Raw genomic sequence first — 22,602 nt, forward strand, 5'->3', positions numbered from 1 at the left:
CACACTAACTTCCACATTGGCATGAGGTTGTGTGCACTAACATCTTCCCGATTCTTCTGCTAGATTCCAACTCCTGATTCACACATTAAATGCTTGCTTTCGTCTGAGACTCAGGAAACACTGTGACAGGAAATGAGGCCACCATTGGCGGTAGCAACAGAACCGACGATTCACTGTGCTAGAGAAGAAACTAAATTTTTTAGTTTCTTCTCCCTTAGATTCACAAAATGTTTAGGGGTACGAGTCCCCCTGCACCCCGCCAGAGAAAAGCACTAATAAAATTTTATTGAGGAATGGGTACCCACTGGTAATGGCCTCTGAGAAATTTCTAAAGGCTACTTGAGTTGCCTCCATACCCATTTATAAGGTTAGGAATTTCCATCTCCCTTTTTTCTCATCTGGAGAATCTTAAGATAACAAGAAGGAAACTGCCCATTTCTCAACTACCTATGCCTCATAGTGGCGGTGCCTATTCTGCTCTGTGTTAAGATCTTGATGGGGCAAAGCAGCCCTGTTCCTCAACTGGTGTTCTGCCAAAGCTACAAAGAGACCAGAAGGGAAAGCTGAAAAGGACACAAGGAAAAAGGCATATGCAAAGGAAGAGCAGATGAGGCAGTGCAGCAATTAAATAAAAGGGGTGTGGAGCAAAGTTTCTTTCTGCGCAGGGCGAGTGCCAGTTGCCTGTCTAGATGCATTTGTCTAAGCCAGAGGTCGGCAACCTAAGGCCCGGGGGCCAAATACGGCCCGCGGGGGTCGTTTAACCGCCCCCCCCGAGCCGCCCCCAAACCCTGCTGCTGCGCTCGAGGACTCACTTCTGTGGTGCTGGCGGGGCTTCCTATCAGCTGCAGGAAGCTCCTGCAACCAATAGGAAGCTACAGGCGCCTCCTCCGTGCTGGAAATAGCGTCTACGCATGCGGGCACACATGCAGACGCCTCCTCTAGCTGGAATGGTTATGTACTGAAGTTCTCACCCTGGGCCAGCAGGGGGATACTGTAGATAGTTTTCACTCAGGTCCGCATATGCAAATAAGGAATTGAAAGCGACGTTCAGTGATTGGATAGTTACAGAAAGTTGTTACTGTTGCTTTGTAGTTGAGCTCTATCTAAGTAGGTTGGCTGAACCCTTTAGTTCGGTTTTGTTCTGGCCTGTGAATAAACAAGAGCTGTCTGAAGGATCGCTGTGTTGTCTGATATGTTCACCCACAACTTAACAGGAATGCACGCGCGTGATCCAGCCTGCGGAGAGATCTCCGGGGGAGTGAAGCAGACCAGGCTGCTTAAGCCTTGCTGACCCCTAGTCTAAGCTGCTGAAGCAGCATTTCAGAGTTCTGTTTCTCTTCCTTCCTTTCTAGGTTATACCCAGCAGATGACGTACAAGAAAGAAGACCACTCCTATGCTGCCTTTAAAAACTTCAAAAGCAGCACTTGGTAAAGGCAGTACTCATATGGCAGTATATATCCCGGATGGGCTTTCCAGATGTTGATAATGGCCTGATGACATGGACAAGGTCCTTTCAGCAATGCAGCTGATAATGTCTCCTCAATTGTTGTGCCTCTTGGCTTATTAAAACTTCCTAATTGGATATGACCTGGTGGATCGAGGGAGCAGGCCCTCCCGATGTCCCTATTTTCCAGGGACAGAACAGAGTTACAGAAGGCATCCCAGTTTCTGATTTGATCCTGGATTGTCCCGATTTTCCTTAGGATGTCCCTATTTTCATTGGAGAAATGTTGGAGGGTATGGAGTTAAGTAACTATGCAACCTTGAGAAGACATCTAGGCAGGCCTGTATGGGATTTTTTTTTAAAATGTTTAATGTCTTGTTATGTTTTAATGTATGTTGGCAGCTGCTCAGAGTTGCTGGGGCATCCCAGTCAGATGGGTGGGGCATTAACAACAACAACAAAAACAACAACAAATCAATAATTATTAATAATAGAATAGGACGTCCCTATTTTCTTCGGAGAAATGTTGGAGGGAAAGTGACTGTAAAGGCTGTGGTGAAAAAAGTGCAAGTACTCTTAAATGAAACTGATTCTTTCCCCCATTATAATCTGGGTTCAGGCCTAGTTATGGATCTTTTACCAACGAATACACTACAGCTAGAAGAAGATATAACAGCAAATTTGAGAACAGACAAAATCAGCTCAGTCCATAAAAAGCCTGGGGGGGGGGGGAAAGTAAGCTTTTACCTGATGCCAAAAAGATGTTCCACAGATGGGGAGCCACCACTGAGAAGGCCCTCTCTGTCATTAACCTCTGAGCCTCCCTTAGAAGAAGGGCCCAGAGAGAAAAGGGTCTCAGATGAATTTCCAAGGGTTGAGTACACTGGGAGAAAGGAAACATATAGTGTGGCTGGAATTTAAGTGGGGTTATATGATATGTTGATGTAGAACCTGGCAACTGGCAAACAGCCATAATTTGCACTTAACTGAAGTTTCTGAACCATTTTCAGAGACAGCCCCCATGTAAAGCACATTGCAATGCTCCAATAGTTCAGCCACCATTTTAACATGTATGTGAAGCGGTTGGGAGATTAGGAAATCAGAATGCAGATCATACCCAGCTCTACTTCTCTGTAAGTCTCGTGTAAGTCTCGGACTGCTGCCTAGATACAATGGTAGGTTGGATGAGGGCCAACAAACTGGCAATGAATCTTGGGAAGATGGAGGTGCTGCGGGTGGGTTGTTTGAGGGTCCATATAACAGGTCCATTGCTGTATCCATCTCACAGTGGCTAGGTGTGCCTTTTATCAGCTTGTAAGATAGATACAGCCATTTCTGGACTGCGATAACTTGATCGCTGTTGTCCATGTGCTGGTAACCTCCAGGTTGGATTACTGCAATGCACTCTATGTGGGGCTGCCCCTGAGGTTGGTCTGCAAACAAGTGCAAAATGTGGCAACTCAGAGGCCTGTTGGAGAGTATGCATTATGACTACAGAATATACAAAATTCAGTTGCTATATAAACATTGCCCAAGGACTTTTGGAGTTTATACGTATTGATTGGGAAATAATAATAATTTAATAATAAATTTTTATTTGTACCCCGCCCTCCCTGGCCAGAGCTGGGCTAACATCATAAAACTAATACAATATAAAGGTAAAGTAAAGGTACCCCTGCCCGTACGGGCCAGTCTTGACAGACTCTGGGGTTGTGCGCCCATCTCACTTAAGAGGCCAGGGGCCAGCGCTGTCCGGAGACACTAGTTCAGAGCAAATTAAAATCTGGACAGAGGGCAGTCCATGGGTAAAATTTGGAGTAGTTAATATTCTCCAGGGTCAGCTATTACTACTGGTCTTATAAAGGACCTGCGAGTGAGCTAGGAGGCTTCTTTAATGCTTGTTCTTATACAGAAAGAAAAGAATCAGACTGAACCCTGACCAAAGGCCTGGTGGAATAGCTCCGTCTTGCAGGCCCTGCAGAAAGATGTCAAATCCTGCAGGGCTCTGGTCTCTTGTGAGAGAGTGTTCCACCAGGCCAGGGCCACGGCCAAAAAGGCCCTGGCTCTGGTTGGGGCCAGTCTAATCTCCCTGGGGCCTGGGATCTTCAGGGTGGTATTTGCAGACCTTAAAGTCCTCCGTGGGGCATATCAGGAGAGGTGGTCCCATAGGTACGATGGTGTGCACAAGTTAGCTCTTCATGGGTAGATATTGTGAACATTCTCAATGAAGTCTGGGGAATGTGCACAATCGCTGGTTGTTAAGCACATATCCACTCAACTTACATTCCCTTTAACATATGTATAACTTCAGTGCAGGACAGTGCTACATGCATCTGATATAAGTAAGTTGTAATTCAAAAACTTGCCCCATAATTAATTTGTTAGCCTTTAAGGTGCCCAACATGTTACCCCTGTTTAATGGTGGAGTTGATGCATCATATTCTCTGCAGGTTAACAGCTTATGTCATAAAAATCTTTGCCATGGCTTCAGCAATAGTATCTTCTATTAACAATGATATCCTCTGTGGAGGTGTGAAGTGGTTGATTCTGGAGAAGCAGAAACCAGATGGAATTTTCCATGAAGATGCCCCTACGATCCATGGAGAAATGCAGGTGTGCTTTCTTTCTGCTACTAATGGTGCTTGACTTGAATAGAATCATAAAACTGTAAAGCTGACCTAAGGGTCATTTAGCCCAACCCACAGCAATGCAGGAATATCAACTAAAGCATCCATCACAGCTGATCATCCAGCCTCTGCTTAAAAGCCTCCAGTGAAGGAGGAATATCTTTACTGGCACGAAAGTGAGGTTGCGATGGACAAGAGGCCATTATAATCACAACCATATGGAGCAGCCTCTGATAGCCTCTGTAGGGAGCTAAAACCTGATCTATGTTGAACCACATTGCTTAGATCAGGCATGTCTAAAGTCTGTTTATGCGGCCCCTGTGGCAGTTTATTTCTTGGCGTCAAACAAGCTCCACAAGTTCAACCCTAAAAAAAGCTCCACAACTTTAATCCTAAAAAAGCTCAACAATTTTGGTTGGCCCTCACAAATGGTCACTTGATCAAATCTGGCCCTCTTTGAAAAAGTTTGGGCACCCCTGGCCTAGATACATAATCTGTGTTTGCGCACAGAGAGATGGTGGAGAGATTGTAGCACCCTGCTTGTGGTTAACGCTTAGCTGGAATGAAATATTCAACGCAGCAATAGAGAAATTAAAATAATAATTTATTTGTCAGACAAATAAATATGAGGCACAGTGGTATATGGTTACCAAGCTCTGGCCTGGCCTCCTGCCATTCTGGCCAGCACTTATATTTCCTTAATCCAGCCCCCTTGCTCCTCCTGTGGCTGCCTCTGTCCAATCAGCCTGGTTGAAATTCCTATTGGCTGTTTGCTAGAACCAATCACAAAAGATACACCCATTTCCTCATGCCCTTTTATGGGAAACAAAAAGATATATATTCTTCTATCTATAAATGACAAATAAGTAGTAATATATCTTACATGTGTCTCGACAAGGAACCTTAATTACCAGCTCACCTCGCCCTATTGCCCTCCAAAACAAATGGTTTAATCTTAAATTTTTATCTTAAACAGATGTCAAGGATCTTGAGTTCACATCATCATTGAAAGATCTACTTCTCTTAGGTAAAGGTAAAGGTACCCCTGCCCGTACGGGCCAGTCTTGACAGACTCTGGGGTTGTGCGCCCATCTCACTTAAGAGGCCAGGGGCCAGCGCTGTCCGGAGACACTTCCGGGTCACGTGGCCAGCGTGACATCGCTGCTCTGGCGAGCCAGAGCCGCACACGGAAACGCCGTTTACCTTCCCGCTGGTAAGCGGTCCCTATTTATCTACTTGCACCCGGAGGTGCTTTCGAACTGCTAGGTTGGCAGGCGCTGGGACTGAGCAGCGGGAGCGCACCCCGCCACAGGGATTCGAACCGCCGACCTTTCGATCGGCAAGTCCTAGGCGCTGAGGCTTTAACCCACAGTGCCACCTGCGTCCCTTCTCCTTCTCTTGAAGGTCTTTTAAACAGATAACCATATGTGTGCTCTAATGATGTTTCCTGCTTGGCAGGGGGGCTGGGCTGGTGGCTGATGGCCCCTGTGATCTCTTCCAACTATATGAAATAAGAATCTAGCATAAGGATTTAACATTTCTTAGCTTCTAATTCCTTTGCATAATTACATTTAAGCCAATATATTTAATACATAACATAGATAGCTTTTTAGAAGAATAAACCTTTTCAAAGTAAAAAAAGGAAGGAACAGTTTCCAGCCTCAAAATAAGATAGAAAGAAAACCTCTCTTCTCCAGCCAAGCCAGTTGCCTTTTTCACTGCTCTTGACCTTTCAACCTTAGGAAAATATGGCTCAAGTTTAATGGGAGGCACATGGTTTTATTTTACTATTTACCCACTCTTAATTATGTTTATCTCTTTTTTATCTTCTGTAATATGTAGGGTCAGTGTAACCTTGGCTGTCAGCCTGTAATTCCCTTTGACTTTGAGAATTGTTTTCTGCTATAAATCAGGGGGGCCCCCTTGTCCAGGAGAATAAACATCTTGCCAAGGTTCTTAGGCAGCTGGTCTTCTGCCTGGCATGAACATTTGAAAATCTTTAAGCTCATTTTAAAATACAAGCCCTGATCAAGCCTTAATAAAAATGCAGGCTATGATTAGATGCCTCAAGTTGGTACACTTTCTTTCTGCTTATTGTCCTTTCTGATAACAAATCCATGTATTTTCTGGTTCCTAATTCAGAAGAATCAGTTGATAGACTGTATTGCAGGCATGTGGTCCCTCAAGGCTTTTGTCTGATGACAGTTTCCTGCAGGCCAGGTTCTTTATACAGTGGTACCTTGGGTTACATACGCTTCAGGTTACAGACTCCACTAACCCAGAAATATTACCTCGGGCTAAGAACTTTGCTTCAGGATGAGAACAGAAATCATGCTCCAGCGGCAGCAGGAGGCCCCATTAGCTAAAGTGGTGCTTCAGGTTAAGAACAGTTTCAGGTTAAAAACGGACCTCTGGGACAAATTAAATTCTTAACCCGAGGTACCACTGTAGAGGGGTTCACAAAGAGGACATGGTGGTGAAATACACCCCTACCTACAGCTGCTGCTGTGTTACTTTTCTGTAGTGGTATCATTGTGCAAACCACAAAGACAAATAGCTTCCCAGGGGATATGCAATCTGCAAAAGATGGGGGAAAGCGGAAGACATATATATCTTTTAAAATCCTTTGGGTTCTTAATTTTCTAAGCTTGTCAAATTTCTGGTATGTTCAGGCTTGCTTCCCCTGCCTCCACACCACCCCCAACTGCTTGTACTTCTGAGCTGTGTTTTTGGTGGGAGATCTGTTTGTGTGAACCAAACACATTCAATTGTTCTTGCCCACCCCCCTCTGCTTCCTTCCAGGGAGGTTATAAGGGCGCTGAACCAGAAGTGTCATTAACAGCTTTCGTCCTGATTGCATTGCTGGAGTCAAAAGACATCTGCAAGGATCAAGTCAATGTAAGTACCTGTCCACCCCTCACAGTCCCTTTTGCCCATCCCTCTGAGTTTTGGCTGGCAGGGAGGTGAGAGAGGTCTCCATTGTTGCTGCTGTTTATGTGTTATTTTATTTGTTATTTAATGGTGTTTTTTCTTTTAACTTTTGTAAGCAGCCTTGACTTTTTTCCATTTCTTTGGTAGTAAGAATGGTGGGAAGATAAATTTGTAAATAAGGTTCTGGCAGGAGCGCTCTATCAGGTTCTGATGCCTGCTTGTAGAAGTGACCGTTTGCTCCTGCTCTGCTCTGCTTGTATATAAATAACACAGATTTTGGAAAGGCTCCCTGAATCTAATTTGCTTTCTCAACCAAAGGAGACTGGGCTCAGTAGTGCAGCCCCTGGCGCTTTATTGCATTGCGTTTGCATGAAATACATAATGTCTGCAGTTGTTCTCCCAAACACTCCTACAGTGTATATTTTGTCCTTTTTACCCAGATTCTAGAGAGCAGCATCACCAAAGCTTCTGAGTATTTATTAAGACAATATGGGAAGTTGCAAAGACCTTACACCGTGGCCCTCACGGCTTATGCTTTAGCCCTGGCAGGAAGGCTTAATGATGACAAGGTACTCATGGAAGCATCAAGAGGTACGTTTGCGGCAGCACACTCAATGCAAGAAAAAACATGGTCAGGTTTTGAAGATGAGCTGCTCCTGTAAGGAGCAGCTTGGAAGACGTCTAGGAAGGAGGACAGTGGCAGCAGCCAGGCCAAAAGCAGCCTGTAAGCGGCTGCCCTGTGGGAACTGGGAATGCTTTCCAGAGTACCAAGGAAGTATATCCTGACTCCATGCACCCTTCCCTCTCCCTTCTCTGTTGGGAAAGAATGGAAAGGTTGTGTCTGCAGAGCAGCAAGAGAAGGAAAGGGCCCCGTGGTGGTTGTGGGAGCCAAATGAAGCCAAATACAACAGTGGAGGGGAAAGGGACTTTTTGCATTTGCTTTACTTGTTGGAAGGGGATGCATGAGCCGACGAGGAGAAGAAGCAATGTTTGAGTCCCAGACTCTAAGTTTATGGAATCAGTGTGTGAAGCCTGAAAAAGAGTGGATGAAATGCTGTGTGGTTGTGGGTGGTTGTGTCTGTGTGGATGAGCCTCAGGGCTGTCTTTTAATGGTTGCTGGCTTCTTCCTTCAAACAAGGGGGTGGTCTAGATGACACTTGGGATCCCTTCCAATTCTACCATTCTATGACAAACAGATATTTTGTTTCCTGCACTGGTTTTCAAAATTCTGTGACTCATTAATCCTCTTCCATAGCTGTTGTAAATTTGTTCATAAACATACCATCACAGCAGCTTGGCCAATGGCTGGGGGACGGAGGATGCTTGTAGGCAACTGAGAGGTGACAGGCAGTTTTTAATTTATAATGTATTATGCAGTACATTGATAATCTCTGAATGGAAACTGGTGGGAACTGGGTGGGTCCTTAAGACATTGAGCTCATCTGCCCATCAGGATCTGTTTAATGCGGATCTGTTTCATTGCTGGCATTTAGGTAAGAATCATTGGGAAGAATATAAGGCTCACACCTACAACATCGAAGGCACATCCTATGCTCTGCTGGCCTTGCTGAAAATGAGGAAGTTTGATGCTGTTGGTCCCATAGTCAAATGGCTGACAAAGCAGAAGTTTTATGGCGGGACATATGGACAAACCCAGGTGATTGTTTGCTTTATTCCCCTTCTGCTTAAAAACTGAACTGTAGCCTGCATTTGCACCTAGTTTTGAATGAAGTGATCAGCCTGTGTCTGGGCTCCACCACTTTAGACTGCTGGTGGGGTGACCTTCATACAAAACAATTCCCGACAATTTGAAAAGTAATGTGTCCAGCTACTACCATAGCCTTTAAGTTTGGCATGTTAATATCTTAAATGTGGGGAGGGGAGGGCTCCACTTATAGCCATGTACCCCCGTACCCACCCCAATCAGTAGACTCAGATGGTGCTACAATTCAGGCACTGGTTAATCACTTCAGGAAAAACTAGGTGTGGCTGATGGCCAAATTGCATGTTCAACTGCAGCTACTTTCCATGTTTGTTTTTGCTGCTTCCTGCTAACCTAGCAGTTCGAAAGCACATCAAAGTGCAAATAGATAAATAGGTACCACTCTGGCGGGAAAGTAAATGGTGTTTCTGTGCGCTGCTCTGGTTCGCCAGAAGTGGCTTAGTCATGCTGGCCACATGACCCGGAAGCTGTACGCCGGCTCCCTCGGCCAATAAAGCGAGATGAGCACTGCAACCCCAGAGTCGGTCATGACTTGACCTAATGGTCAAGGGTCCCTTTACCTTTTTACTTACCTGTCAGATGCTGTTGGTGGTTGCTCGTGAGTAACCAGGCAGGACTCCGATCTATCTTTTACAGGTTTTATTGTGCAAACTATTTACAGTGCAGATCAACAAAGTTCATGTCTGTCTTAGTCACTTGCAGAATCTGGGAGTCGCCCCTTCCGGCTTCTCCCCCAACCTAAGAACTTCGGCACCCCCAAACCTCCTCCTACCCTCCTTGCGTTTCAGCAGCATCCTTGAGCCCTTTCCTCGCTTGGCTGGCCCCTTCCCTCTCTTCTCCACTGGAGGTGTGGCTTTTCTCACCACTGGAAGAGGAAGAGGAACTGCTTCTCAGGAGCTTTGGAGGCTCTCTGTATCCCAGCGGTCCCCCTGCCTCCCTCCCCTGTTCCGATGGCAGTCCCCTGACATTGACCTAATGTAGATTTTGCTCTAGGAGGCTTAGTTTGGTCAGAATTGAGTATGCATTCCCAGCGTTAACGCTAAATCCATTACTTTTGGTAAAGGAGCCACCATAGCCACTAGAGGGCCATGAATTTTTTTGTCCCAGGATTTTTAGACTTTTCTGCCCCCTGTACTATCTGAAACCAAAGGTGTGCATTGGTTGCCAGAGGTGATTCCCGCCCCCCATCTCTACTACCCCACTACTTAGGAAACAATGCTTTACAGCAGAGGAGGGGTAAGATGATTCTTCCTCCTTATCCCCTTTATCGTAGAGCTACCCACATGTTTTGATCAGCAGGGCAAATAATAGTTTACAGGGGGTGATTTTTATCTGAAAAATGGTGCAGTTAAGGAATGGCTCCAAACTGAATCAGGGCCTCTCATAACGGATATTAATAACTTTGTAGGAGATCCTGTTCACAGACCTTCTGTGTCATATATCTAATCTGCAGAAAGAGGGGCTTAAAATTGTTTCTTGAAAGCTTTTAGCAAGTCTTTTAAAGTTACGGCTTCGGTCAGCTGTCACTGCTTTCACTTTTGTTTCAGCGGAAAGGAATCGACCTCCGTATTTAAATCCCTTTCAATCCAATTTAAAAGTCCAAATTTCAGTCCTTTTTTTACTCACAATTTTTGAATCTTAATTTAGTCGGAGAAATTGGTCGCTAATGATCGCCGGACTTGGAGCTTGGTGCTGTGGAGAAAGCAGGTCGATTCCACAGTGCCCACGTCTCCAACCCTGCTCACTCTCAGGGCTCTTATTAGAGTTTACCGGGGAGCAGGGGAGTCACTCAGAGCACCCGCCAGAACACCAGGTCCTCAGAATGCTTGATCTGAGGGTTTTTTCGGGGTTCCGCAATGCTCTTGCGGTCACCCCAATCTTCAAAGCGCCGGGGCTCTTTCAGCTGAAAGAGCTCCCGTTGATCTATTGGGTGACCAACCGGAAGTTCTCTCTGCTCTCATTTCCTTTATGCTAAGGTCCCTGTCTAGATAGCCACTGCAAGCAGATGCTGACCCACCACCACTGCCCTGCTGCTGCCGAAGCCTCCCTTATCTTGGTCACAGGGGCAATGGCAGAGATCTTGCGAAATCTTGGCAACATCTCACCCGAAGCCGCCAATGCTGCCACTGCTTCTCTGCTGCCAGTGGAGATGGCAGGGCAGGTGAGGAACCTTTTGGGGTTCTGCTGCCTGAGGTAGCTGCCTCATCCCAGCTCATGGTTGGGCTGGCGCTGACTGCAAGCTGAACTCATTGAACTCCATCTTCTTCCTCCCATTTCAGGCAACCGTCATGGTATTCCAAGCTCTTGCCCAGTATGAGATCGACATCCCTACCCATAAGGAGATACAGCTGGCAGTTTCTATTAAACTGCCAGAACGTCGAGAGATGATTACTTTCCCTATTGACTACGACAGCGCACTCTTAGTACGATCAGCAGAGGTACAGCTTTCATTTGAATGAATGATGTTGTTGTTTAGTCGTTCAGTCGTGTCCAACTCTTCGTGACCCCATGGACCAGAGCACCCCAGGCACTCCTGTCTTCCACTGCCTCCCGCAGTTTGGTCAGACTCATGTTTGTAGCTTCGAGAACACTGTCCAACCATCTCGTCCTCTGTCGTCCCCTTCTCCTTGTGCCCTCCATCTTTCCCAACATCAGGGTCTTTTCCAGGGAGTCTTCTCCTCTCATGAGGTGGCCAAAGTATTGGAGCCTCAGCTTCACGATCTGAATGAATGATATTTTATTTATTATTCCCCCCTCTGGAAATCATTATTTATTACTCTGTGGCTAGATTTTGAACTTGGCTTGTTGCAAGAGCTGAGGGGAGGGGTGCGACCCAACAAAAAATGTCAATGAAACAATAAGACGCCAGGGTAGGCTGAAACTACTTTCTACAATGTCATGTTGAAGTGCCCTCAGCAACATAACTGACTTAATGCCAGCTTTTAAAAAATGGACACCCATCGCTAAATATGTCATGGAATTCTACTCACTGTTGATCCAGAGCAGATACCAATGTATAGTTAGCAGAGTAAAAACTTAAACACAATGCAGAATTCCCAAAAAAATAGACCAGAGGCAATTGTATTTCATCCAGCAGATCTTTACTGCTACTGAACGCAATGAGCATAATGGTCACAAATCCCAATACGTTCAGGACTGGCTCTGCCCATACGAAATCCAGTTGCAGCAGACTTAACTTAAACTTACAATAACTTATAATAAGACTAAACCTTAACACTATATACAGAACACCACACCAGAAGGAAAGGAGAGATAGAAAGAGAAAGTGAAACCCAGGCTCCTTCTGGCCTCTTATTATAGTCAGCATGACCTTGACAGAAAGAGATAACAGAACCAGTTTAAACCAGATGTACTGAGCTTCTCTGAAGGAATATCCCAAACATCATGAACCTTCTGCTTGTTTCTTCCACACACAGAAGCTTCCAGAACCCTCTTGAATTAATTGGAATAGGAAAGACTTCTACACATCAGATCAATACTTTCTGTACTAAGAAATGCAAACTGATAAAATAATGCTTTGGTATGCTGCCTTGCAGTGTTTAGCCACTGGTGAATGGTGAATAATTTTTTATGAGGACTTTATAATCACAAAAAAATGAGGATTTGCCATCTGTTTGCTTGCGTCATAGTGTTATATCTCACCTCTACTACAACTTAATAAAACATTAATAGCAATCAATAAAATTGAATGTGTCAAGAGAGAATCAAACCAAAGGCACACTGACTCTTTTTGTTTTTTCAGACCAAGCTCAATAAAGATTTCATTGTGAAAGCATCTGGTCAAGGAAAAGCAATTATGACCGTTGTGACGGTGTATAATGCAAAGCTACAGGAGAGCGCAGAGCAGTGCAAAAGTTTTTCTCTGCAAGTTTCTGTTGAAAATGTCCAGCTGAGTAAGTATGAATGGTGGGTTTAGGTTTGCTAGAGCTAAGGTATTCCACCCCCCCCCCATAAAATATTTGTGGAGGCCAGCCCCCCCCCCAATGTTTCTGGGCATTGCCATTCAAATGGTGTGCATACACCATGTCTTGTGATCGATTATGCGGGCTGGGAATTTAGATGAGGCAAGTTGTTGGACTCCATGTCTCATCAGTCCCAAGAAGCTTGGCCAGGGCTCAGGGGTGAAGGGTTGTGGTCCAACAACATCTGGAATGCTACAGGTCCCCACACCTGGTTTAAACATGGGCATGACATCCTTCAGGAAGGGGCCTGTTGGTGGGCAGGCCAGCAATGGCAGGTATGGACGAATCCCTTTTTCATAAATGGACAACCCAGCCTGTTAGCTCTTCTGCAAAACACCTAAGATTGACACTGCATGGAATTTTACAAAGTGACTAATTCTTTTCTCTTTCCCCCAATTTCAAGGTAGCAGGCAGGAAAAGGGAGCCAAGGGTGCAGTCAGGATCAAAATCTGCACCAGGTGAGCATTGGGGACTTTCAATATAGACATACGTTGTCATCACTGAATATTCAGAGGAACAACCAGAAGAAACATCAAAGGTGGCTTAGCATGAAAAATAACTTACTCAGCTTTGTCTGAACGCTTCAGGAGTTGGGGATACTGTATTTTGACTCTTAAAGTCTCCCTCTGGGCCACTGCACTGCAAACCTCACTCCACAAATCTACCTCCAAGTGGACTTCCTTTGGAGAGCTAAACCAGGGCAGGGGTCAGCAAACTTTTACAGCAGGGGGCTGGTCCACTATCTCTCAGACCTTGTGGGGGGCCAGACTATATTTTGAAAAAAAAAAAAAATGAACGAATTCCTATGCCCCACAAAGAACCCAGAGATGCATTTTAAATAAAAGCACACATTCTACTCATGTAAAAACACGCTGATTCTCGGACCGTCTGAGGGCTGGATTTAGGAGGCGATTGGGCCGGATCAGGCCCCTGGGCCTCAGTTTGCCTACCCATGATCTAAACAAACACACACACTGATATGGGAGGAGGTGTTCTTTCAGTTATGTGTGCCCTTTCTTCTTCTTTTTTTAAAAAAGGTGGACAGCTTGCCAGATGTGTAATGACTGAGGGACAAGGAGTGAGGCTTGTTCTTATGCAGCTGTGTAATGTAGGGCTGCCCTATTTCAAAAAGTTGATGAATAACCTACTGTGACTTAAAATCTTATTATTTAGATACTTCAGTAGACTCTCTGCAGTGGCCCTGCAGCAGTGGAAAAGCCTTCCTTGTGAGGCACACCTTGCTTTTACAATACAGTGGTACCTCGGTTTTTTAACGTCTACGTTGACAAACATTTCAGTTTTCAAATGGCGTAAACCCAGAAGTGAACGCTTCGGTTTTTGAACATGCCTCAGAAGTTGAATATGCCATGCGGCTTCTGTACTGAGTCTTCCATATTGATTTTTCCATACTGAAGCTTCCGTGTTGAGTTTTCGGTTTTTGAACGTTTCAGAACTCAAATGGCCTTCCGGAACGGATTATGTTTGAAAACTGAGGTACCACGGTATTTTCATTTAGACAGGAGGTAAAGGCACACCTCTTTGCCCAAACTTCTGGACAGGGTTTAAGTTCATGGTGATGGTATATTTTCACTTCTGCTGCCTGTATTCAGTTTTAAACTGTTAGGATGCTGAGGTTGTGGGAAGCTGTCATTCTAAATCCTTTCAAGGTGTTGTGCATTAACCAAGTTGATCACATTGTACTTCCCTTCATCCTCTTTGGTTCTCAGTGTTGAAACCTAAAACCCTGAGAATTGGCTTATTGCAATAACATTAATATGGTAAGCCGACAGAACTGAAACCATACCTATTTTTAAACTATGAAATTCATTCCTGTGTCATTTTTCCTCTGTCACTGATTCTAGATACCTTGGTAAAGTTGATGCCACAATGTCAATCATTGATGTCTCCATGCTTACTGGTTTTGCACCTGACACTGAAGATCTCAAGAGGGTAAGTGATGCTGAAACCAACTGCTCAAGTTGTTCTTTGAGGATATTGCACTGGAAAATTCACTACAGCCAGTGAAAAACTTTAAACAGATATCCAGAGAGAATGGAATAGGATTTATCATCTGTGCGCCACCAGTTCTCCTGCTATGAAACAGCAGCTTACTAGGCTAGATGCAACAGAGGATGCCTGTTTCCTACCAGTTCCTTGAAGACAGGGGTCTGCGCAAATGTGACCCTGGCCAAAATTGGCATCTTTTTATTATCTGTTATTCTTTATGATTTGTATTAGTGTCCTTGTACAGTTCAGTCTGGATCCTTACTAGAGCAGAGCTCAGAGGTTACTTTAGCAGGAGTTATCCTGAGACTGAGGCTCAAATAGGAGCTGCAGTTCTGCCTCTGTTCCTAGCAAATCTTACCTTTGCTGAGAGCAGTTCCTTCATTTAAAGGGGCACAGTTAAATGGGCTGCAAGAGATCAAGGGGAAATGGCTCAAGGATGGGCAAAAACTCCCTGAGGGATGTTGGGAACCTTATCAATCACAGATACAGGAATTTCAATATTGCCCCTGCCCTGGCAAGCATGACTGAGAGTTCTGTGGAATTTCCCCAACAAATTTCTCTAGCTATGTGAAAATTCATTCTGCCTCTCTTGAAATCCTTCAGATGCCTATCTGAAGCCTGGCACCTCCAAATTTCCTCTAGATGAAATGCTCTACCCCTGAGGGGTTGCATGCTTGGGTTAACTCCAACCCTTGGTGCCAATGATTCAATTGTTCTCATTCTGTGTTCAGCTTTCTGAGGGAGTCGACAGATACATTTCCAAGTTTGACATCAACGACGCCGTGTCTGAAAGAGGGAACCTCATCATCTATCTGGACAAGGTAAATACTTGCGGGGGAAGTACTGGGGATAACTGGCATAGCTGAGAGTAACCATTTAAAGGCTGGCACCCAAAGACTTGTTTTCTCTTTTGTTTTCCCATCCTAGGTTTCTCACACGGAGGAGGAATGTTTGCAATTTAAAGCTTACAAATATTTTGAAGTAGGTCTCATTCAGCCAGGATCTGTCAAGGTGTACAGCTATTATAATCTAGGTAATGGCTACTGTAGTGTAAAATGGGCTTGCCGATCAGAAAGTCAGCGGTTTGAATCCATGTTATGGAGGGTGAGCTCCTGTTGCTCTGTCCCAGCTCCTGCCAACCTAGCAGTTTGAAAGCACGCCAAAGTGCAAGTAGATAAACAGGCACCGCCTCAGCGTTTCCGTGTGCTCTGTTTTCCATTGTGCCAGAAGCGGTTTAGTTGTGCTGGCCACATGACCCAGAAAGCTGTCTGTGGACAAATGCTGGCTCCCTCGGCCTGAAAGCGAGATGAGCGCCGCAACCCCATAGTCTCCTTTGACTGGACTTAACGGTCCAGGGGTCCTTTACTAGTTTTTTACATGAAGGATAGTGACCTTAAACTTAGTCTGAAACTACTCTCAGCTTTGTTGAACTGAAGGACATAAAACACAAGCTGGATTCCCTGAACATGACATGCAGCTCTTCCAGTGGTCTCGGCATAGTAGAACCCAGCCAAATAGGAGTAAGGATTCTGAGAACAAAAGGCAAATGACAAGAGAGCAGAGGCCCACAAGTAGCACTCAGCTCAGCAACATCCCTGCTCTAAGCAGCCAGATATAATTTCCTTCCAAGGGCAGTGAACAAAACCAGGGTGGCCTGGCTCCTAGTTTCCTCTTCTCTACCACTAACCCACCCACGGTGCACATAAGAAAGGCAGAATACTTCTTTCTTTCTTTCTTTCTTTCTTTCTTTCTTTCTTTCTTTTCCTCCAAACCTTTATTAGGCATTACAGATACAGAACATCTTGAAAGATCCATATAACTAACACACACACACACACACACACACACACACGGCCATATAAGAACATCTTGAAAGATCCATATAACTAACACACACACACATGGCCATATAAGATATATAGTAACAGAAATTTTCATTGGAGTGTCTTCCTGTTAAAAAAGGGGGATAACATATTTTATGTAGCTGGTTGTACACTGGACAGTAGAAAAGTAGCCCTCTTGATGGGTTTCCCTATGGGACCGCCTCTCCTGGTATGCCCCGCGGAGGACCTTAAGGTCCACAAATAACAACACTTTGGAGGTCCCAAGTCACAAGGTGGTTAGATTGGTCTCAACTAGGGCCAGGGCCTTTTTGGTACCAGCCCCGACTTGGTGGAACGCTCTGTCACAAGAGACTAGGGCCCTGCGGGACTTGACATCATTCCGCAGAGCCTTCAAGACAGAGCTGTTCCACCTGGCCTTTGGTTTGGAATCAGTCTGATCCTTATATTTCTCTCCCCTTACAGTTTTGATTTATGGGCTACTATTAAAACGAGGCTGCATTTTAAATTATATTTCAACCCGTATTTTAATAAATTGGGTTGTTGTTTTTGTGTCCCCCCCCCATTATGGTTTATTGTAATTTTATTGGTGTTAGCCGCCCTGAGCCCGGCTCTGGCTGGGGAGGGCAGAGTATAAATAAAATATTATTATTATTATTATTATTATTATTATTATTATTATTATTATTATTTAATTAAGTCAGGGTGATGTGCCACTAGTATTCCTTTTGGTAGAAACGGGTCACCCACTCCTGCTCTGTGCATTTCCTAAGGCTTATCTTATGGGATCAACCCCCCACCAGGGAATCAAATCGGTGAGCCACACAGGCGTGTCAGTGTGGAAGTAAGGACCTCTTTTCATTCCTCCTTTCAGATGAGCAATGCACCAAGTTCTACCATCCCTCCAAAGGGAGTGGCCTCCTCGATAAGATATGCCATGGCGAAGTTTGCCGGTGTGCAGAAGGTAAGGCACAGCGCGAAGCAGAGATGCTGCTTCCAGTCACCCAAACACAACTTTGGGAATGCGGGGAAGGTTGGTCAGCATGGAAACAAAGGTCCTGTCGACATTTGTGGTTTCTGAATTACAGGAATTAATCTAGGGTGCATCTATTATCTAAGGTGGCATAGCGAGGGATGGGGTTGCTATTAAAAGAATCAGGTCTTTACAAGGTTTGGCAAAATCACGAATGATGGGTTTGGATTTGGTGATGCTTCAGTAGTTTGATGAAGGGCTTTCTTGGTGGCTGCTTCCGGACTTTGGAACTCCCTCCCTGAAGAAGCCAGACAGACTCTCTCCTTCATGTCTTTTTGCCAGCAGGTGAAGATCTTTTTCTTCCAGCAGGCTTTTGAGATCTGACTACTTTTAATGAAAGGGCTATTTTTATTGTAATTATTTGTCTCTCTCCTCTTCTCCCGAAGACAACTGCTTCTTGCAGAACGATGCAGATAACCCTGTTGATGTTCATGCACGAATGGAAGCAGCCTGCAAGCCAGGAGTGGATTATGGTAACTGAAGTTTAGATTGCCAAGCCCTGTAAATTCAGGAGTGGATGTGTTTTCATGTTAATGACCACCAGCACCTTAGCAACCCTTGGGGGGTGGCTGCCTTGCATTTTCTCATGGTCGGGCTGCTTCCCTCCACATAGTGCGTAGCTGCAACATAGAAAACAGGCACTGTGGACACTGTATTACAGTTTGTTGGTGTATGTAGAGTCTCCAATCTTTCACAAAAGAAATTATGTATTCTAGAATCAGACCTGAACCGATGAGGAGGCTCTTTATATGCGGGGGGGGGGGGGGGCAAAATGCAAACAGATTTTGGTCTCTCCAGAAATGTTAGCAGCCCTGTTGATGAGGTGCCACTGATGGGAGCTTAGACCTTCATGAAAAACACAATACAAGCTGAATGACTTCTTAATGCTTTTATGTGGAAAACATGCAACCATCAAATAATGAATTTTCTCTGTCTTTGTTTTGAAGTGTACAAAACCAAGCTGAGTCATATAGAAGAAGAAAATGATTATAACAACTACTTCATGGAAGTTCTAGAAATTATTAAAGCAGGTAAGAATTTCCCTCCTGAAGAAAAACATGCCTTGGATACAAAAGCAGGGACTGTTTATAAAAATATTTATTTATTTAAACACTCGCTTTCGGCCAGTGATATTCAGTCTGTTATGGGACCCCAAGGTTCCTCAGAAACTTCCCTGAAAGGCAGCAGTCCTTGCACTATAACCAAATCAGTAATTTTTTAATATAACAGTAAAAACTACTCTGATAATTTATTATTCCAAAAATGAAACCTTCATCTGGTTGTAAATATTAAGATTATACCAGAAACAATGTCTTTTTGTAAAAAAAAAAGAAAAAAGATTTAAATCAAGCCTTACTGACTAGTGATTTAAATTGATTTGAATTAAATGCAATCCACCCTGATTATGAATAACAAACCTTTTTCTGATGAGTAATAACTCGGTCTTTACTTGATACCCAATGTTGAACAGCATCGGTACCAGTAGTATCTTGGGGTGAAGGAGGTCCAAAGTTGGGACATCACCACTTAGAAACCTCCCCCATACATTACTACAAATCATTTTGACATTAAAATGTAACACTACCACAAGACCTTATATAGGTATATTTATAAGCCAAACTTAACATTCAGATAGGATCTTGGCTCAGATCATAATAGGGGTGTGTCCACACTTATCTTTCCTCCACTTTTTCCAGACACAGCCCATGCTTTAAAGCTCTGTGTCAGAACACTTCCCACGCCCTCCGGATCTTTCCCCTTGAAAACTCACTCTTTAAAGCTCAATTGGACGAAACAGCAATCCTTGGGAAACCCAAATTGATGTTGAATCCATTTGAGCACCAGAGAGCATGTTTTTGCAGGGAAAGCTCAGAGGCAAAAAGAAAACCTTACACACAGAGCATTTAAGCACAGACGTGTGCCTGTTTTGTCTGATTCCTAGGGAGTGATGCAAACCCAGAAGCCAAGCCCCGCAGGTTTATCAGCCACAAGAGATGCAATGAATCTCTGGATCTGGTGGTGAACAAGGACTATCTAATCTGGAGCCTCAACAGTGACCTGTGGCAAACCAAAACTGAGTATGTATTTCATTTATTTAACGTATCCTCTGCTTCCTCCACCATCAGGTCCATGGAGTGCCTATCGGGAAACAATTCCTTCAGTTCCACTTATTATAAACATGTTTATAAGCATTTGTGCTTCTTTGATTTTTAACTTTCTGGTGGAACTTCATGACACTATAACTCAGAGTTCATCGTTGTGACCCTTTCCCACTGCCACCGATTCCCTTAGAAAGCTTTCAGAACCTCCTGTCAGCTTAGTATAGGCAGCATAGGTGTGAGATTGACACTGAGACAATCTCGACAACTGATCCATGGGGCAAGACCTACTGGGGTGAGCTGCTGCGCTCATTAGACCTGACACCCTACCATGTCTGTGCATATTGTGTTCTTGCATGTAAAGAGTTAACTCCAGCTTTAACTGCTGGCTTGCTCCTGTCACCAGTCTGCATCAGCTGATACTGATGTCTGGATTCACCCACTCCATTCAGGTCAGCCAGTTTACCTGTGGAGTACCCATTCAAATCTTCCCTTCTCCCCTTTCCAGTTTCAACTACATGATTAGCAAGGATACCTGGATTGAGAAATGGCCAAATGATGATGAATGCCAAGACGAAGAATTCTACGACCTGTGCAATGACTTAACTCAATTTTCTAACACACTGATGACTTTCGGTTGTAACACTTAACGATGGAGATGTCAACTGGAGCCCATGAGATGGGTTTGAGTCAGTGTTTGAAAGACACCTTCCCTCCTGAAGTTCATCTTAGGTTTTTTGCTCAATTTCTCCTTAAAGGGGGGTGGGGTGGAGTGTACATGTACCAAATAAAGAATTGATTTCTTACTGTTGTGTCATGTTAATTCTTTGCCAATCACCTTATGTTTCTAATGCTCTTTCAGTTTTTATTCATTCATCAGTGTGCATGAATGGGAACACGGGTCTAATAACTTGACACAGGAAAACAGGGGAGGCAGGGGTAGATAGTCAAATGTAATTGCAAATTTCTGATGGTTGCTAAAAAAAAAAAAAGCGACAAAGTTGACAGATGCATTGTAATATAGATGATTCCTACATTGGACCTGTTTGGTTCAATAACTTTTTTTTCTGATCTCTTGGGCAGCTACAGCAAACATAGAAACCTTACAGGCAACATATTGATCTCTATAAATTGATACCCTGTTGTTTAAAGGAAACTCACTGAAGAATCTCTTTCAAAAGGGGGAAGTATACAGGATGCAGTGTAATACATAATCAACAATATCCTCCTTCTCCCCCTGGCCACAAATGTGTAGACATGTAGGAAAGTGCCCATTTGCTTTCAGGGATAAACTTAAAACTGAGCTAGAACAGATGGTGCACTTACAAGGAAATGCAGGGGAAAGAGAGAGAATCGAATGGAGCCGGTAAGCAGCGGTGGAGCAAGACAGTAGTTGGAACATTTTGTTTTGCTTTCTCACAGATGGCAGGGGAAAAGAACAGGAGATGTGCCTACAAGCAAGGAATCTATTTTATTCTGCCCGATTCTGGTAGAATAAAAGGAAACCAAGGTTCTGTGAAGGAGAGAAAATGTAGGTGAATCCAGAGTTTCTTACCACTGTTTTTTTATAGAGAGAGACTTTATTCTGGGATCTAACATGTGTTAAAAGATTTGATACAACAGTTTGGGAAGGACACATTAGACTGTGTCAGTGTGCATTCAAGATCAAATCTAAATAATTGTATACCCTTCAATAAGACTCTGTTCCTATCCTTCCCCGTATTCCTCAATGTCTGCTTCTTCCCCAGAAACAACTACCGTATTGGCCTGAATATAAGCCGCACCTGCAAATAAGCCACACCTTTAAAATTCAGGGAGGGGAGAGAGGAAAAAAGACAATACCCTAATATAAGCAGCTCCCTTAAAATTCCACAGGCACTCACACCTGTAAATGGCAAATGTAGAAGAAAATCCTATAGTAATATCGTAAACGCCAATTTTTGTAAGGTCATGAATTTAAATTTAAACTTTTAATTTTCATGGTCAGAATTTGGAAAAAAAGTGAGGCTTATATTCAGGCCAGTATTGCTCTCTTCAAGCCCCCTGCTTCAGAGCTTCTTCCACTATTATTTTATAAGAAATTGCAGTTTATAAATGCAATATTTAAATTAAAAATTCTTTAGCAACCCTGAACAACCTTTAGGCTGGGAGCAGGCAGCAGTCAAGGTGGAAGAAGGTGCCTCTTTATTAGGAATGTTTTCTTGAGGAAAACACGGGAGCTTGCTCAATTAAATGGCCCAAGACCAGTGGTGAGATAAGAATTTGAATTTATGGCTCTAAGCTAAGCAAGTAGTTTGTGCACATGGTCCAAATAATTTGGAAGGGAAAGGTTCAACAACTGCGTTGCTAAAAAATGCAGACTTTTGGCCATCTGTCTTGGATGTTTTCGTTGAGATCCCTTCATTGCAGGGGTTGGACTGATGACCTCTCCACTCTACAGTTCTATGATTGTAATATTCTCTTCACCCAAATTAGAGCTGCAACCAGATTGCTCCCAAAAATCTGCAAAATCCAACTGCAGGTGTTAATGCTCTACAGAAGCTGGTGACTCTGATATTTATAGACCATTTGAAAATTAAATATTTTGACAGTATCTGATTTGCATCTGGTATGTACTAATGGGCGGGACGCAGGTGGCGCTGTGGGTTAAAGCCTCAGTGCCTAGGACTTGCCGATTGAAAGGTCGGCGGTTCGAATCCCTGCGGCGGGGTGCGCTCCCGCTGCTCGGTCCCAGCGCCTGCCAACCTAGCAGTTTGAAAGCACCTCCAGGTGCAAGTAGATAAATAGGGACCGCTTACCAGCGGGAAGGTAAACGGCGTTTCCGTGTGCGGCTCTGGCTCGCCAGAGCAGCGATGTCACGCTGGTCACGTGACCCGGAAGTGTCTCCGGACAGCGCTGGCCCCTGGCCTCTTG

General features: G+C 44.2%; 1 protein-coding gene and 1 long non-coding RNA gene across 3 annotated transcripts in view; one reads left to right on the plus strand and one right to left on the minus strand.

The window, feature by feature from the left end:
• LOC307206671 (A.superbus venom factor 1-like) overlaps positions 1 to 20,495 on the plus strand; it is a 56,368-nt gene extending 35,873 nt beyond the window's left edge. The window contains exons 25-40 of one of the 2 annotated variants that reach the window (XM_079959967.1): positions 1,353 to 1,428; positions 3,896 to 4,058; positions 6,875 to 6,970; positions 7,444 to 7,594; positions 8,497 to 8,660; positions 11,006 to 11,164; positions 12,490 to 12,640; positions 13,113 to 13,167; positions 14,572 to 14,659; positions 15,448 to 15,537; positions 15,644 to 15,749; positions 17,432 to 17,521; positions 17,977 to 18,063; positions 18,538 to 18,621; positions 19,533 to 19,668; positions 20,198 to 20,495. In XM_079959967.1, the coding sequence (XP_079816093.1) occupies positions 1,353 to 1,428; positions 3,896 to 4,058; positions 6,875 to 6,970; positions 7,444 to 7,594; positions 8,497 to 8,660; positions 11,006 to 11,164; positions 12,490 to 12,640; positions 13,113 to 13,167; positions 14,572 to 14,659; positions 15,448 to 15,537; positions 15,644 to 15,749; positions 17,432 to 17,521; positions 17,977 to 18,063; positions 18,538 to 18,621; positions 19,533 to 19,668; positions 20,198 to 20,339 (1,838 nt within the window). In that variant the 3' untranslated portion in view covers positions 20,340 to 20,495. The remainder of the gene's footprint in view (positions 1 to 1,352; positions 1,429 to 3,895; positions 4,059 to 6,874; positions 6,971 to 7,443; positions 7,595 to 8,496; positions 8,661 to 11,005; positions 11,165 to 12,489; positions 12,641 to 13,112; positions 13,168 to 14,571; positions 14,660 to 15,447; positions 15,538 to 15,643; positions 15,750 to 17,431; positions 17,522 to 17,976; positions 18,064 to 18,537; positions 18,622 to 19,532; positions 19,669 to 20,197) is intronic. The other variant, XM_079959968.1, reaches the window with a different exon arrangement.
• The window catches only part of LOC307206784, a 610,614-nt gene that overhangs the window by 187,702 nt on the left and 400,310 nt on the right, over positions 1 to 22,602 (minus strand). The window lies entirely within an intron of this gene.

This window comes from Podarcis cretensis, assembly GCF_951804945.1.
Source record: "Podarcis cretensis genome assembly, chromosome: 17".
Classification (NCBI taxonomy): Eukaryota; Metazoa; Chordata; class Lepidosauria; order Squamata; family Lacertidae; genus Podarcis; species Podarcis cretensis.